This window comes from Pezoporus occidentalis, unplaced genomic scaffold (genome assembly GCF_034315485.1).
Source record: "Pezoporus occidentalis ecotype Australia unplaced genomic scaffold, CSIRO_AGI_Poc_V1 ctg165, whole genome shotgun sequence".
Classification (NCBI taxonomy): domain Eukaryota; kingdom Metazoa; phylum Chordata; class Aves; order Psittaciformes; family Psittacidae; genus Pezoporus; species Pezoporus occidentalis.
Window position 1 is genome coordinate 682255 of NW_026913477.1, and position 16734 is coordinate 698988.

At 38.3% G+C, this 16734-nt stretch overlaps 1 protein-coding gene across 4 annotated transcripts in view; it reads right to left on the reverse strand.

Moving 5' to 3' along the window:
* TBC1D8B (TBC1 domain family member 8B) overlaps positions 1-16734 on the reverse strand; it is a 33557-nt gene that overhangs the window by 13619 nt on the left and 3204 nt on the right. For 3 of the 4 annotated variants that reach the window (XR_009963731.1, XR_009963732.1, XM_062613287.1), the window contains exons 2-8: positions 11987-12097; positions 8351-8469; positions 7494-7719; positions 6379-6619; positions 5535-5742; positions 3808-3975; positions 2913-3062 (exon numbers count right to left, since the gene is read on the reverse strand). Coding sequence is in view for 2 of the 4 variants with exons in the window: in XM_062613287.1 (XP_062469271.1) it covers positions 2913-3062; positions 3808-3975; positions 5535-5742; positions 6379-6619; positions 7494-7719; positions 8351-8469; positions 11987-12097 (1223 nt within the window). In the remaining 2 variants the exon portion in view is untranslated. Of the gene's footprint in view, positions 1-2912; positions 3063-3807; positions 3976-5534; positions 5743-6378; positions 6620-7493; positions 7720-8350; positions 8470-11986; positions 12098-13143; positions 13409-16734 lie in introns of all 4 variants that reach the window. The other variant, XM_062613288.1, reaches the window with a different exon arrangement.

Consider the following 16734-nt stretch of genomic DNA (forward strand, 5'->3'; position numbering starts at 1 on the left):
CCTTCTAATTTCACCTGAAGCCCCCTTGTTCATAGAATCATATTCTGCTGAACGTTCTTTTTTCTTTTTGAAACCAACAGGTAGACAGCCCTATTTGTTACCTCTAGATTGAACCATCTGTAGCTTGGGCACCGCAAAATGACATAATTATCAAAGGACCACCAAGTACTAGGAATGTAAAGTGAGTGAATGAACAGTGATGCAACAGTAAGACAGCTAATCAGTGCAGGATGCAACTGTGCAGACAAATTCTGCCTTCATAGCTTTCCTGAGGCATTCCAAAAATGCATCGCCAGTGTAATGGACAAGGAAATTCAATATTTGATATAACTACAGCAGAAAATTAGAGGTACATTAAAACTTCCTCTTGCAAGATTTTTCCAGCTATCTCCATGCAAATATATATACACATAAGTTTGTACAATACATACATATAAACAAATCTGCTTGTTGTAACTTGGGCCAATTTTAAAATATCCCATTTTTTGTTGCTGCTTTGTGATAAACAGCATAACATTTCTTGGTAAAAGATAAATCAATAGAAGAAAAAATATGAAATTGAATTAAAGCATGTATAAAGGACAACCAGGAACAAGAGGGTGAAGAGAAGGATCAGACTGCTTATGTGTGGATGGCAGGTTTCTCTGTTGGAACTAGATGATCTTAAGGTCCTTTCCAACCCTAACCATTCTATGATTCTACAATTCTATAAGAAAAAGTATCTGGCCATGATGATGCAGTAAAACCAAGCAAGTGATTACCTGAAAAGTCAACTCACTGTCACAGCACCTGCTTAATTACTCTGATAAATTAATTTATTTCATTTTCAACATGTCTATGAACTGTTCTTTGCTAACATCGATGAAAAATGTACTAACTCTGGTAGAGGTGAAGTAATTTCCCACAGAAGCTCTAAAGGCAAAACAGGTTGCATCTTTTTTTGATTCATCATGCTTCATTGCATGATGTTAGTCGATAGATTTGAATCAGAATGGCTACAAATGCTAGAAAGCACACAGGAGGATGACATGTGTCATGGTTTAAGCCCAGCCGGTAACTCAGAACCACGCAGCTGCTCGCTCACTCCCCCTCCTTCTTCCTTCTCCCCGCTCCCAAAGGGATGGGGAGGAGAATCGAAAGAATGTAAATCCCACAGGTTGAGATAAGAACAGTCCAGTAACTAAGGTATAATACAAACCCCCTACTGGTACCACCAATAATAATAATGATAAGGAAAATAACAAGCGGAGAGAATATGAAACTAAAAGGGGAAAAGCAAAAGAAAACTATAAGCACAAGTGATGCACAATGCAATTGCTCACCACCCAGTGGCTGATACCCAGCCCCACTGGAGCAGCTATATGGATCTTCCAGGTAACTCCCCCCCAGTTTATATCCTGAGCATGATGTGCTCTGGTGTGGAATACCCCTTTGGCTAGTTTGGGTCAGGTGTCCTGTGTCTGCTTCCTCCCAGCTTCTCACAGCCCTCCTCACTGGCAGAGCATGAGACTGAAAAGTCCTTGATGGAGTGTTACTTAGCAACAACTAAAAACATTGATGTGCTGTCAGTGTTGTCCTCAGACTAAAGCTGAAAACACAGAACTGCACCAGCTACCAAGAATGAGAAAAAATAACTGTTATAGCTGAACCCAGGACAGTATGGTATCAGTGTCATTATTCTCCCAGTTTGCAGTCTTTAACCAATTTACATGAGCTCCAAATAGCACCAGAAGAAAATCAAAAATCAAGAAAATTTGCAGGAGAATGAAGTCTAGCTGGATTAAGGAGGAAAACTAATAGCTGAAAACACTTATACCCATATAGGTTTTACCTGTAATCAAATATTTATCAACCAGATAGAATCATTTTACAAACTAGCAATTTTCGACAGCATAGAAGCTAACAGTTTGTGCATCTGAGCTTCAGCAGGACCAGCCATATAAGTAAAACCCACTTCACAAAATGAAAACTGGCAAAAACTCAGACAAAACTGAAATTACAGGCATTTTACCTGCAGAGTAGAAAGAGGCAGAGACAGCAGAAGCAGTGAAATAGATCCTTTGTGAAGTATAAGATTACTAATAAACTATTGATTATGCACCCAAAATGCAACTCAATTTCTCTGAAGCAAAGCAACTGATGATCAGGTGCTTCAACTCACACGAGGCTCCAGGGCTGAGACAGGGTGAAAACTGCCACTACATTTCCTGTGCATGCAGCAGTAAGATTTAGCATTGTTATAGCAGCTAAAGGTGCTGAAAGGAAAAATAGATTTTGTCTACTTTTGTTCAACATGCTATAATAGCGGAACTTAAAAATCTGGATTCCTTTTTTCCTGCCCAAAAGGTGTTTACTTTCTGATATTGCTAATAGTAAAAATTCAATTACCTTCATTTACCCAGTTCTGCTGAAAGACTTAACTTTAAAACCTGTCTTCTTGCACATACTATGAAGAAGCAAAAATAAAGATGTCCTACTGCAAAAAAACAAAGAAACATTCTCCAGAGCATAACTTTGCTAGACAGAAGTGCAAAAGAATGCAGCAGAGAAGAAATTAAGTCAATTCTCCTTGCTCCCAAAGAGTCTGTAGTGACTTTGTATCTTGACAGTTTAGATAGATATGAAACATGTTCACTATCTTAAAACAAACAGCCAGCTCTTCCCTGAGGGGTGGAAGAGCAGGAAGAATTAGCTCCATGAAAATAACGCATATCGTTATTAAATAAGATGAGCAGAAAATTGAATGGAGCCATGAAGAAGCACCCTGTGGACTCAAATACATCTCAAATACAGATAAAAGAAGATTGGCAAAGCTCCAGAGGAAATCAGCACCCTTGCTGGAATACATTTTGAATATACTTCAGTCCCTTCCAATTAGATTCCAAAAACTGTTGGCCATTCTATCTCTTTACCATTTTAGAGTCTAGATTCTCAGCATCCTGAGGATGGTAGACAGTCATCAGGGCTTCTGTACTGACAGTTTTGCTGTTATCTTTCTGACTCATCTTTGACAGTCCCACATCAAAATCCTTGGGGCTTTCGGAAGCAGAACTGGGCACAACCTTGACAGAAAAAAAAATTAGTGGTAGTTAAATAATCTTCAAGAAGCAGCACTGACACCAGAAACCGTTTTGTCTCTACACCAGCAGTGTTTATTATATTACGTTACAGGTACTACATGCAGATTTCCAAAACTAAATGAAAAACAGCAATCCCGGCCCTGCAGGGATGGGCTTTCAGGACTCTGCAATTGCACGGTGCACTTTGCATGCTTTGCCTCTTACAACTGCCACTTTAGAGGCTACTCCAGATGATTTTTCAACACCTTTTTTTCCAGGGAAGAGATACAGCAACTATAATAAGTAATGCTTGTTAGCAATATTTTGTCATTGCTTTGTTATTTCTCATGCATGAAATTACACACACAGATTTCTTCACATCTAGAAACAACCTTACGATCATTCTATCAACTTTCTAAGTCAAACAGTAAGCTGGCAAAACCAACATAGCTACACACACAATTTTACATCAGACTGGTGGACTTCTGTTTTAGTGTGAAAGGTCCAAAGGCAAGAAATGGGAATGTGATTTTTTTTAAAGGTAAAAAATAAAAGACTTAGACAACTTGAAATCTAGAGGTTCAGCAGACATTGTTATCCATCCTGTGTCTAGATTCAGGCTTAAATATAAATGTATCGCATTACACAGTGAAATACATAATCTGACAATACATAAACTCTTAGTAAGACTACACAACCTTATTCCTAGAAACAGGTACTAAGAAATCAGAATTAGCAAAGCAGTTACCTCTGTATTTATGATGTGTTGTGGACTTGAAGTTGCATTGCATTTCATTCTGAGCTTTCCCACAAGCTGCTCAAAATCTCTAACCTCTGTGAAACGAAAAGCTGTTTTTCCTTTGGTACTAATGCTGACTCCTCTGTTGGCTGGATCTGCCTTATCCACCCCTGTGACCTACAGAAGCAAGGATACATAAATTAGGCAAGAAATTTTACCAGCTTACTTCTAGAAGAGTAAACCTGTTAAAAATACATGTGTACATGAAACAGTAATATGAAGCACCACACAGGCAGAATTAGTAACACTAAAGTTCAGTGGTCTGGAGCTGGTTTACCACAAGGTACTAAGTATTATGACAGGTATTTCTGAGAGTACCAAAAATCTTTGAGAAGGTTTTCCAGCTAATCTTATTTGCAAATCTTGTCTCCTTCTACCTGAAGAAGCTGTTACTTTTCGTTCTTACCATCCAATATCTGACAAAACACGGCTTTTGCAAGTAATCAAAAACCCAAGTTTCACAAGAATGACTTTCTATTGAGAATACCCTTTCAAAGACAGCTGTCATAATACATGATAGCTGGAGTTGATTTAATTGCCATGATGGAACAGTTACAGATTAGAACAGCTAATACACTTTAATAATACAAGTGAGACTATCATGAACAGCTAGCCTGACTGCCACTGCTGATGCTTTTTCAATATTATAGGTAAAACACAAAATACCACTGAAATAAAGTAACTCTGCAGTACTGTAGAATAAACAGTGAAGGCCTGACAACCCACAAGAATAAATTTAGAGTCAGCTTCTTTAACACAGGCTCTTATTGTTTTTCACAGGCTATGGAAGTCTCTGTTGTTTGCAGGCCTATTTATAGACAATAAAATAAACTGCTTTACCCTGGGGGGGAACGCCATATGTATTGTTGAAATTAGCTCAGCTCACCCCCCTGTGTCAGGCAGTATGTACACAGAGTATGTACAGCAATTACAGAACCTGGCTAACTTTTAGGGCATTGTAAAATACATCTGGAGACTGATGAAAAGCTTTTAGGACTGGAAAACTGGAAAGTGGCAATGTCCCAGATCACATGAATTCAAGAAACGGATGAAAAAGCATGTTTGTTTTTTTTCCCAGAAGTTATTCTACAGTATAGCTACAATACTCTACAGAAACAGGAATGCTTTACAACATGTGTCCTTTACAATACGGTCCTTATTCAATCTGTTGACACTATCAACTGTAATGGCATTGATACTTGCTCACTGATGACTGTCCATCGAATTTCCTACAGACTTTTGAGCAGACAGCACTAAACTGCTGCGTAAAGAACTGTGCTACTGAGATAAGAAAGAAACATGGCAGAAGGATTATAATCTTCAAGATCCTTTGCCCTTTCCAACTTTTTCCTTTTTATATTGAGTATCTCTCATTAACTCAATCTGAAGAATTAAGCATAAGTTTTTTCATTAAAAAAAAAAAACAACAAGGTATTAAAATACTTGGATTCTGTACCCAGATAATGAAATCAGAGTAAACAGAAAATGGAAAGAGAACACAGGGAACAAAGCAGTTCTGTAAACCTACAAATGGGATTCCTACATGCAGTATCCAAGGAAGAGGAAAACATATAATATAATGTAAAGTACGCAGATTCTAATAAAAATCTGTTAAACTGGCATTAAACTACACAAGTGCAAAACTACTGTTATAACTGGCTTGGACTCTGCATTACCTCTCTTAGTGGAATGATTACACTGCACAGGCTGCCATCCTGGCTAGCAAAGCAGATGTAGTTTTCTGAAATGCACATTTTCCCATGGGTGCTGTAGTGACTGAAAGGAACCCATAAGAAGCACTCATGAACTTCCTTCAAGGTCTCTTCTTTGGGTAGCCTGAAGAATGCACTAAACTGCTCACTGTGGGCACGGCTCTCTAGGCCTCTAGATTAAAAGCAAAGCAAAAAACAGGGTAGGAGAGAGAAAAGAAAAAATAAGTAAGTTTAAAATGTCTTTACAAATACAAAAGTTAAAAACTCCTTGTGAAAAGATCGTAAAACATCATGCTCTCCCATAAACTGTGGGGTCCATCTGGAGGGTTCAGCGTTTTGCTTTAAAAGGCAACAAAGGGCAGGACCACACCTATCTAAACACACCCATGTATATATATATATAAAAAAACAGAAATAGATTTGCGCGTTCCTACACAATAAAGCATTTGGTGAATCAGGGCCTACAGGCAGTGCAGAAAAACAAACATACATGCTAATCTGCTGTGCTTCCTACCCATCAGATAGTTCATTTAAACCTAACACAATTTTGGCTAAAACTACTATAAATCCTGTAGCTGAAGACCAGCTCTCAAGGTCTGATCACTGCCTGCCTTTGTATTGTTACTGCAGAGTAACAATAAATTACAAGGCTTCATATTGCTTTGATTCCAAATTTTAATGAGACATTTGTTTAAGTGAACACCAGTTTTGCTGACATTTATATTATCTCCTTGAAACAAGGATTCTCTTCCCCTTTGCCTAAAAAAGTACTGGGCCCAGGGCAGTACACTCTTAGGTAATGTATTACCTCTTGGTGATCTGCAGGGGGTCATGAAGGACTAGGTCATTTTCAAATGTCTCCTTGTCAAACAGTCTCCTTACAGCATAGTTTGCCAGCTGCTCCATGAGAAGGAATGTTTCACTGATGTGTAAAAACATGGAAAAATAATGATCTTCCCCACGGGAGCACACATGAATGCTCTCTGTCAGAATGACATTGGAAGTCTTCTCAAGTTTTGATATTTCATCCCAGGAGATAATAAGTTTCACTGAAAATATAAATACAAGCAGATGTAAGTAACTTCTCATTAGCTGCTACCCTTGTATTAAGAAAAGTTGTAGTCGACAGCACTAATAAAATATAATTAAGCAATATAATTAAATGATAACACACTTGGAAAGGGCTACAAACCGACAAGCAAAAGAACACTCTCCACAATACAATAATTCCATTAGAAAGAATTTCATAAAAAGAAAAACATTAAAGACATACTATGTATGAAAATACAAAGCTTACATGACTTTTTCTTTGCTCTTATCTGAAACTGCAAATTGCAAGCAAACACCATCACAGAAGCCACCCCACTTCAACAGTTTACCGGTAGGGCTTCTTAAAGTACATTGATCAGGTACTGGCATTTAGAGGAACCATGCCCATTAGCTAGGACATTTCCCAACACAAATGAAAATTAGCTTAGAAAGGATCCTACCTTCTTTATGCTTTCTAGTTTTTACATAAATAAAGTTATAGCTCACACTAACAGAGGCATTTCAAACAGAAAAATATATGTGCAATTATCACCAGTGCAGCAATGTGGATTAAGTCTGTGTGTGAAGAAATAACAGTAATCCCCAAGAGACTGAGCTAATATGTAATATGAACTAAAGATGATAGACAACTTTTTGTTACAGGCAACTTCTCTCTTTCTGCCTTCTCTCTGAAGCTTTTAAACAGGCAGAAAACTAATGGACTTTGTGTAGTAAGTTACACAATGTATTCCTTTCCATAAGTATTTGATGTTTGCAGTTTTTTCTACTCTGTGTTGACATCTGCTCCAGATGGACATAGGAAGAACTCTTCCAAATCTGAAAGATAAACAGTAAAATGTGAAGGGACTAGGCTTAGCATCAAGGCCTGCTTACCTTCTGCTCCCAGCAAAAAAGAGTAAAAGCTAAGGAAGTTGGTACTAAGATAGAGCCATCCCTGACAGGGCACTCTGCCCTTCCAGTAACTGCATGAGTAATAGGTCACCAACTTCTCCTGCTCCGGTAATCCAAAACACCTTTCAAACTTCATAAGACCTTCACGAAACTTCTCAGGATCTTCTTCTTTTACAAAAGAACCTTTTCCCTCTTCAGCAATCAAACCCTAAAACAGAAGAACCGATTACTTTATATATGCACCCTCTCAGGTGGTTACTATACATGCACCTTCACATACACAGTGTAGCATTCTCCTAATAGGATAGTAAATTTTAGAACAGGAAGAATAGTCTGAGGACCAAAACAAAGGCCACAAATCAAATGTGCTATTTAAGACTCATCCACCAAATTGCCCACACAACTTAGGCAAGATACACACTCCCCGGTCTCTTGTTCTGAAATAGATGCATTTTCTTCACTTAATTATAAGAATTCGTGGGCTAAATATTTAGCATATATAAAGTGAAATGTTGCACCTTCACAAAAACATACATATGCTTTCCAGGCACTATTAAAATTATTATGAAATAATTTAGCAACAGTTTTAGACCATTGTTTAAAGGCATCTTGTGTATCATTTATCAAGAAGAGTTTATGTCAAACAACCTTAACTGTGGGGCAGATGGACAGGAACAATGAAATGTGTTGAAGTTAACAGCTACATACTACTCAATCACAAGTATTTAGCATTATGATGCTGTCCTTTGATATTGTAAAAAGGACACATTACTCATACATGTTTAGAGCAAAAATAAACAGCTGGCCTTTACCAGTTATATCATGTGCCTATTACTTACTCTTATCTTTCCCTGGACAAAGCTCGTAATATCTTCATTTGAATCAAATACTGATAAAGTCTTCATAACATTCTGTTCTAACCAGTCCCAGTGTTCTGTTATTTCTTCTCTGCTAGATCCTGATTGAAAAAGAATGTTAGTATTACTTAAAATTAGAACAGACTTTAATTATTTCACTGAAAATAATAATCAAGGGAATACTTAACCAAATTCCTGATTCACAGAGTAATTTAGATACACGTTGTCCAACTCTTGTGTTCACTAAAAACATATTTGGTGTACACTGAAAATGTGCATTGCTCTGTTTTTATCTTCAAGCCCTTTATGCAGTTGTATTTCTAGCCTATACCTCCAGAAACATCTCAGCTTTATCAACATTGTTGGGCTCAGCAACGAAGCCTGACCTGGAATGACAGCTCAGCAGTACCTCCTCAGCATGAATGGCAAAGCATTGCTAGACAGTCCCAGTCTAATCATCTAGAAGGTGGGAAATGTGAAATCAAACTCATGAGACTAAGAAGAAAATTAAATCTGGGCCTTTAATACCCTCAGCTTTCATCGCTGGCCCACAAACAGCTTCCAGGACTTAGACCTGCATGCAAAATCCCTTCCAACATGTGTAAGGATGTAAAGCCCACACCACCATAGCCTTGAAGGCAGCAAAGATTTCTCTTTGGATACTTAAAACATCTATGCTCCTTACGACAAACAAGCAATTGGTGCTTACTTGTGCTCAGTATAAGTCACGGTTTTATCTCATTCCCTATCAAGTCACGCTTTAACTATATTTCCAACCAAAGCTTAGGCAACCACCATTCAGGAAGCAATGTCATCCTACCTACTATAAAGTTCTGCTTATGCTGTAATTCCAAGCATCCCATTGTGCAAGAGGAGGAATAACTTAAAACACCTGTTAACAACAACCATAAGGAATGTAGAAAACTTCAAACCAAGATAAAATTCAGTGTTCTAAAAATATACATCCTGCATTTTCAAACACCTCGGAGAAAAGAAAACCGTGTCACTTTACCTACTTTACACTGATTTTAATTTAGGTTTCACTGCAACTATATAGCAAGGAAAAACTTCTCTCACCTGAACTTTCCAGAAATAACATTAAGAGTATTCATTTACTTTAAACACAAATGAACACTCTTACCCACCAGCTACTTCTATAATTACAGAACTGTGCTAGGCCAACTTGAAAATTCTTATGATAATTCACCTTTCTCTTTTCACATACTCAATTACAAATTAGGCAAGTGGTAGCAGGTAAAAGGCAGAGATGCTACTAGTGAAACAACAGTAGAAATCCAGCAAAATCAATCTGGGACTAAGTCACTACCTAAAAACAGATGGCTCCCCAACAGATTGGAGACAGCAAGAGGGAAAGAGAGGGATAGAATTTGCATAGGCTTGAATAAAGGGATTCTAGAATATAAATTAATTGACAGCTTCATCCACCACAGGAATGCTCACAAATAAAATCAGTCAGTGTAACCACACACTATCAATACCCCTAAGCAAGAACACACCTTTAATAATTTCTTTTTTCTTAATTTACTTTGACAGAGTAATTAAACAACTTTCAATGGACTCCACAGAATTAGTTAAAAGTTGCCTTGGGAATGAACAGAAATTGTTCTAAATATAGTTAAACAGTTATACTGCACTACACAGAGTGGATTTGCAACAACACTTTAAAAAATTATGTGAAGAGTAATTAACATAGCAATTAAATTGCAAACTAATTGTTTTTCTCAGACTAGACATGTAGACCAATTATTGAGTCACAGTACAAATTCGAGGCATGGAAGTGACACAGTAAAGATTAAACATTTTAACACATATTTAAATGATTTGGGAGCACTGCCTCAGATCTTTAATATCTAGTAGTAAGAACAAAATGTAGCCTTTCAATTTCTTCACAGGAGGAACAATCTGGTTCGGAACACAGAGTACAACTACAGTATGTAGCCTTTTGTTGTAAAGTATCCTTACGCAGCACAGAACTGATAGCAATTCAGTCCTAAGGTGAAGATAACATTTTGTATTTTCCCAAGGCCTGACCATTAGAATTCCCCAGAGTGTATTTCCAACATACTTATCAAAGTGCCTCTTTGACAGCCTGTCACCACCAGTTCTGACTTTCTCAGAAGCAGTTCCAAAATTTTATTTACTGCCAATTCACAAATTGTTCAAATTCTATCAACTTTATAAAGCTGCCCTTTTAAAGTGACAGGTACTGAATTACATGAAATCACTACTAAACTGTTCTCTCACTGACTACTGCCCTTCAGAGAAGACCTTGCAGAACGTGAACAGGCACAGATTAGCATTACTGCATGAGATGTGTAAATTATTAACTAAACACCTAAAAGAACAAATTTGCATTCTGAAAGTAGCTAACTGTATAAAAAAGGCAGCAAGAGGCACAATTCTTCATTTAGGGTGAAGCCATGAAGATTCATAATAAGGTGCTAACAGCAAAATCCAATGTAACATCAGCACAGCACTCACTAGTGGAATTACTCATGCATGTAAGTGTTTGCAGAATGGTTGATTTCCTGCAAAGCTCATATTTTGCCAGGGGCAACTAAAATGAAGGCCTGGAGCCTGGAGAAGTCTAGGTGGAGTCTTGTTTCTTTAAAAACCACTACTGATTCAAAAAAATCAAAACATGGAAAAATTAACTAAAATATATGGCTCTTTTTCACTGTAATTACAGATGCTCATGGCAGTAGGGTTGGAACTAAATGATCTTTAGGGTCCCTTCCAACCCAATTCATTCTGTGATTCTATGTTTACAGTGTTTTCAAAAAGCCTTAGAACTAGATTAATTCCACAACAGTGACTTTTTAGCATTAGACCACATGACAGTATTATTTCAATATAAAGACAAGACCATGCCCCAGAAGTAAAATAAATGATGCATGCAAAGAATAAAAGCATTCTTTCAACTTCTGGAATGGAGGTCTCTTTGGACACCCAGTAGTTAATCAGGCTCTATAAAGGAATTCAGATTTAATTTTCAGGAAAAGCTGAAAAACTTAAAACTAAAAACAAAACCAAAAGACAACAAAATGAACCCATGCATGGCAGCAAAGGCATGCTCTTCGAAAAAATCACATACTCCACTCCCAAGGTCAACTTTCTTTCCTATTTCATACTGACTAATAACACATGAGGAAAAGAAAGAACTTTCTTACACTACAAGAGCAACAGATATGAGGAATAATCCAGTTCTGACCATGACTGGGAACCTGGATATCTTTAAAAAGTAAAGATAGAGTAGAAAAAAAAAATAAAATTAGGATAAGTAGCTGCTGTTATTCCTACCTACAGCACATTTAGCATTCTCAAGAGTTAACTTATCCCTATCATTCTAAACTGTGCCAAGTTAGACGTGCAGCTTGTAGACGAAAAGATTATATTACTGTTATCCTAAGACAGTACCAAGGCTTTAGCACCTGCAGCAAGTAGGCAACAGGAAGTTGTAATAGATATAGATATATTCTGAAAACCTGGAACCACACACTCAACCTCAGGTTTGCAAATGATTTTTAACCACTTAGAGGTCACGAAAATGAATAATGATGTGAAAGAATTAACCTAAAACCAGATCAGAGTACATACCACATGCAATGGACCAGTAAACTTGGGAGTCTGGTGTCTGATGCAAAATGCGAAACGGGGCGACTTTCGATGTAGAATCCAAAACCGCATCTAATGTTCCCACAAGCAGACCTGTTGTGTTCAAAAAAATGTATATAGCATAGTGAAACTAAGGTTTTGAAATGTACACTCACTTCTAATTTCTTTCTTAGTGAATAGAAATGATACCCAAATAAGGACTAAGGAACTCTTGAGAAAATAAGCACAAATGAGTAGAGCAAAAAGTGCTCCAAGAGGAACCTCTTTGTGAGGTGATGGAATTAAAAGCCATTATAAATACAAAATGAGGATGAAGGATTTTGAGATGACCCCCTTGGAAGCAACAGCCATGTAGTATGGTAAATCACAGGCCAATCTGAAATGTAACAGTAGTTCCCAGCCTTCAACGAGCACAAGCAGTAACTGAACTACCTCTTAGTCAGTCATTTACTGTTGTACTGTTTTCCAGCCACAGGAAACAGCTCTTACAAGAGACTAATTCCATTATGTCTGCTTTTTATGAAAATCCCACCATTTTACACGTGAACACGGCATCACACTTTCTGTACACACAAAAGTTTTGCTGCTCATACCACACTAGAGTTAGAAAATGCCTGCCATCCTTGACAGCAAATCACATTAAATTTAGATCATTTCAAATGCATCTCTCAAAAGTTATTTCAGAATTTTTAGGTTGGCTTCTGGTACTTTTTGTTCCACTCTTTTTCCATTAATGCCCTCTCAAATTCTGAAAACTAACCACCGTGAGAGAATACAAGAAAGCAAAGTAAGACAAAATTGAGAATCCTGGACGATCACCCTCAGAACAGTTTTCCATGATACACACTCAGCATAAAGCCTGTATGACTACCCTGCTGTAGTTATTCAAGCTTCAGAATGCTTTTGCTTCTCTTCAAAAAGCCTACAGTAATGAAAAACACAAAAAGCCCCAAAAGACCAGGACACTACATCAATCAAAAACACTACCTTATCAACAGTCCCACTAGACAACACTGCTTTGTCTACAAATGTGATACAGGCCACAGGACTGCACCTAAGCCGATAAATTCTCAGTACCTTACAAACTAATACTATGACTGTGGCCACCGGCATATTGTGAGGAACAAGCAGAGTCTCACTGTCTTACCCTAGTCCTGGAAGTGCTCTATGAGCAGTGAGTTTTTTGAACGCTATGCTATCAGGCAGGGTTTCCATAACCGTTGTTGGGTGTTCCTCAGCAAGCATTCCTTTTTATTGCTCCTTCCCATTAGGAAATCAAAAAACATGCTCCCTCAGGCAAGTATGAGCACAGCTTGAGGGGTTTGCTGGCACTCTGCTGACTCCATTCACACAAGCCCACTGAAGAATGATTCATTTTCAGGGTTGCAGAAATTTAAAACTCATCTATATAATGACAAGGATATTAGCTGTAAAATAAAGGAGTAACTAACAAAAGGATCAGTAGCTGCTCAGCCTAGACACTAGCATTATCTCCATAAGGGAGGCAAGGAAACATCTTAAAACAGCTCCAGTAATTGCTAACTCCTTGCCAATGAAATGCCATACATGTTGCTCTCAAACAATCAATTTTAGGGATAAGCTACCTGAGGTCATTTACTCTCACCCCTGCTCAAAGCTAGATCCCCTAGTTTCTACTAGAGATTCCACTTAAATCCTCTTGCTTCACTCAGGGAATGAATCCAGCTGCGGATACAGAAGGTGATGCACATTTACAGGGCAAAAGGGCTCTGCTTTTAGAAAACACTTTCTGTTTTATATCCGCGTGAGTAAAACTGCTGGGAAATACCACTGATGCTTAAATAAATAGGGTAAAATACCTTAGAAAATAAAATAAAGGGCAACGAACCCAGAATAGCTTTGAAATAAGGCTGTGTTCTTCCCAGAAGTCTCTAAAATACTTGGTTAGCAAAATACCAAAATTAGCTCAAGAGACATGCACCAAAATACATCAGCAATGAATTTTGCTCTCAGTTGTACCAATTTATGGCAATTGCTACATGAAAATAACTGCCCAGCATTTTACTGTTTGGGGGCAACACCACTTTCTTCTATATTTATTTCATCAAGCACCCCCTGTAGGAGAAGATCAGGTTCGAGATCAGCTTAAGACCCTGAATGTGCACAGGTCCATGGGACCTGAAGAAATCCATCCATGGGTCGTGAAAGAGCTGGCAAATGAAGTTGCTAAGCCACTGTCCATAATATTTGAAAAATCATGGCAGTCAGGTGAAGTTCCTGACGACTGGAAAAAGGGAAATATAACCCCCATTTTCAAGAAGGCGAAAATGGGACCCTGGGAACTACAGACCAGTCAGTCTCACCTCTGTGCCTGGCAAAATCTTGGAGCAGATTCTTCTGGAAACCATAGTAAGGCACATGAAAATCAACAAGGTGCTTGGTGACAGCCAGCATGGCTTCACTAAGAGGAAGCCTTGTCCAACCAATTTGGTGGCCTTCTATGATGGGGCTACAGAACAGATGGACAGAAGCAAAGCAGCTGATGTCATCTACCTGAACTTGTGTAAAGCGTTCGACACTGTCCCGCATGACATTAATGCATAATAGTGTCTTTGAGGTCAATAATTAATTATATTAAAAGTGGATCAGACAGCCACCTGATTTGCAACATTAGAAGTGTTAAGGGACATAAAATATTTATAGGACTGTAACAGTTCCTTACAAACCAAAATGTTCTATTAGCACAACACTGGTCAGCCCCATTACACTGTGAATTTTGGAAATAGACACTTGGATGTATACTTGAGTTCTTGCTTTTAGTTTATTTACATCATCATTAAAAGGAGCTGTTTAAAAGTATTGTAAAAGCTTTCCCTGAGTGGCAACAACACAGCTACGTTTTGGCAACAACTGCTCACTTCTACAACCTGAAGAATTCAAAGGCTAACCAGAGTAGAAGCAAAAGGGGAAAAATACTGTAAACTAAGTAAGTCTGTGACAGCTGTGGTGGGTTGACCTTGGCTGGACAAACTTACTGAGCTGCTCTATCACTCCCCTCCTCAACTGGGCCAGGGCGGGGGAGGAACATAAGGAAAGGCCTGTGTGCTCAGATAAGAACAAGGAAAGATCACTTACCAATTACTGTCACGGGCAAAACAGACTCAGCTTGGAGAACTGAAAATTAATTTATTGCCAGTCAAATCAGAGTAGGATAATGAGAAATAAAGCCAAATCTGAAAAACCCTTCTCCCCACCCCTCTCTTCTTCCCAGGCTCAACTTCACTGCCAATTCTCTCTACCTCCCCCCCTCCAGCAGCACAGGGGGACACGGAGTGGGGTTGCAGTCAATTCCTCACACCTTGTTTCTGCTCCTCCTTCCTCCCCATGGGAGGACTTCGCACAGTCTTCCCCTGCTCTAGCATGGGGTCTCTTCCACAGGAGACAGTCCTCCATGAACTTCTCCAACAAGAGCCCTTCCCACATGAACGGCTCCAGCGTGGGTCCCTCCCATAGTGTGCAGTTCCTCAGGAACACACTGCTCCAGTGTGGGGTAAAGAGCTAAGACCATTTATAGGCATTCTAGTAAGCTTTCTGCTTAGGTACATGAAAAGACTCCATAGAATCCTACAGAGGACATCTCACAGCAAGAAAGCATATAGCAACCTTAAGAGAGGTTTTTAATAGCTAGGTCATGGCAACTAAAATGTTTAGGCTTGAAGAAATATAAGTATGAAGAATAAAAATCATGAACTTCAAATGATTGTTTAGGGGGGTTTGTACCATTAAGTCAACCTGTTAATAAAGCATGAATTAAAAAGAAAAATAAATCTTGAAGGCAATGTGATTCCTGCAAGGAATATAACCAATAGGAATAGCATGGGAAATGTACAGATTTACTACAAAACCAAAACCCGCTGTATAATTAAGCAAAGACAAATTCAGGTATCCCAGCTACAACTGAAATGGTCTGATTTCATCAGCACCTTTAAAAGAAAGATCAAAAGATGCAGGTCAGTTGAAACCAAATCTACCAGAGTAACACAGCAGATGCTATGTAACTTCCACAAAGGCTTCTCTAGCACAGAATACAGGATCAGGGGAGAAACACACATCAGAGTGAACTGTTGCCAAATTACAACAATGCAGGAGGCTGAAACTGTAAATCTCTACCGCAGCAAATATTTATTCACAGAGACAGGATAAAGCTTCCTCCCATAACAGCAAATAGTTTTACAGAGCATTTGGGTCCAGTTTTAACTAGACAAACTAAGATACAAATACATACCATATAAACCAAGAAAAGCCATTGTCTCTGTGTATTTGATTTAAAACACACACATGCTAACTTTTGAGTAAGACCCTGTTTTTCTGCTTCCTCAAATTAAGCACAGAAGTGTGGTTTTTGGATTTTTTTCTTAATTTTATTTCCCAAGTGAACTTGATCTCATGACTAAGAAACCTCAGATTAATGAATACCGAGATGGGCTGAGATGCAAATGTTCTTAGTCAACTGAGATGTAAAACAGGTTAACTAAGCCTTCAGTGAATAAAAGATTTAATATCCATTTACAGCAACTCAAGTACATTATGGTCAGTGGTTATGACTCAGGTAAAACAACAGTAACTCATTAAACTTAGGTGTGTATCCAAGCCCTTATGTGTCAATCTGTCTGGCCTATCTGTGGCAATAAAGATACCCTTAAAAGAAGGGAAAATTATAAGCAGCAGCTGCCACAGGAAATGCAGGACTT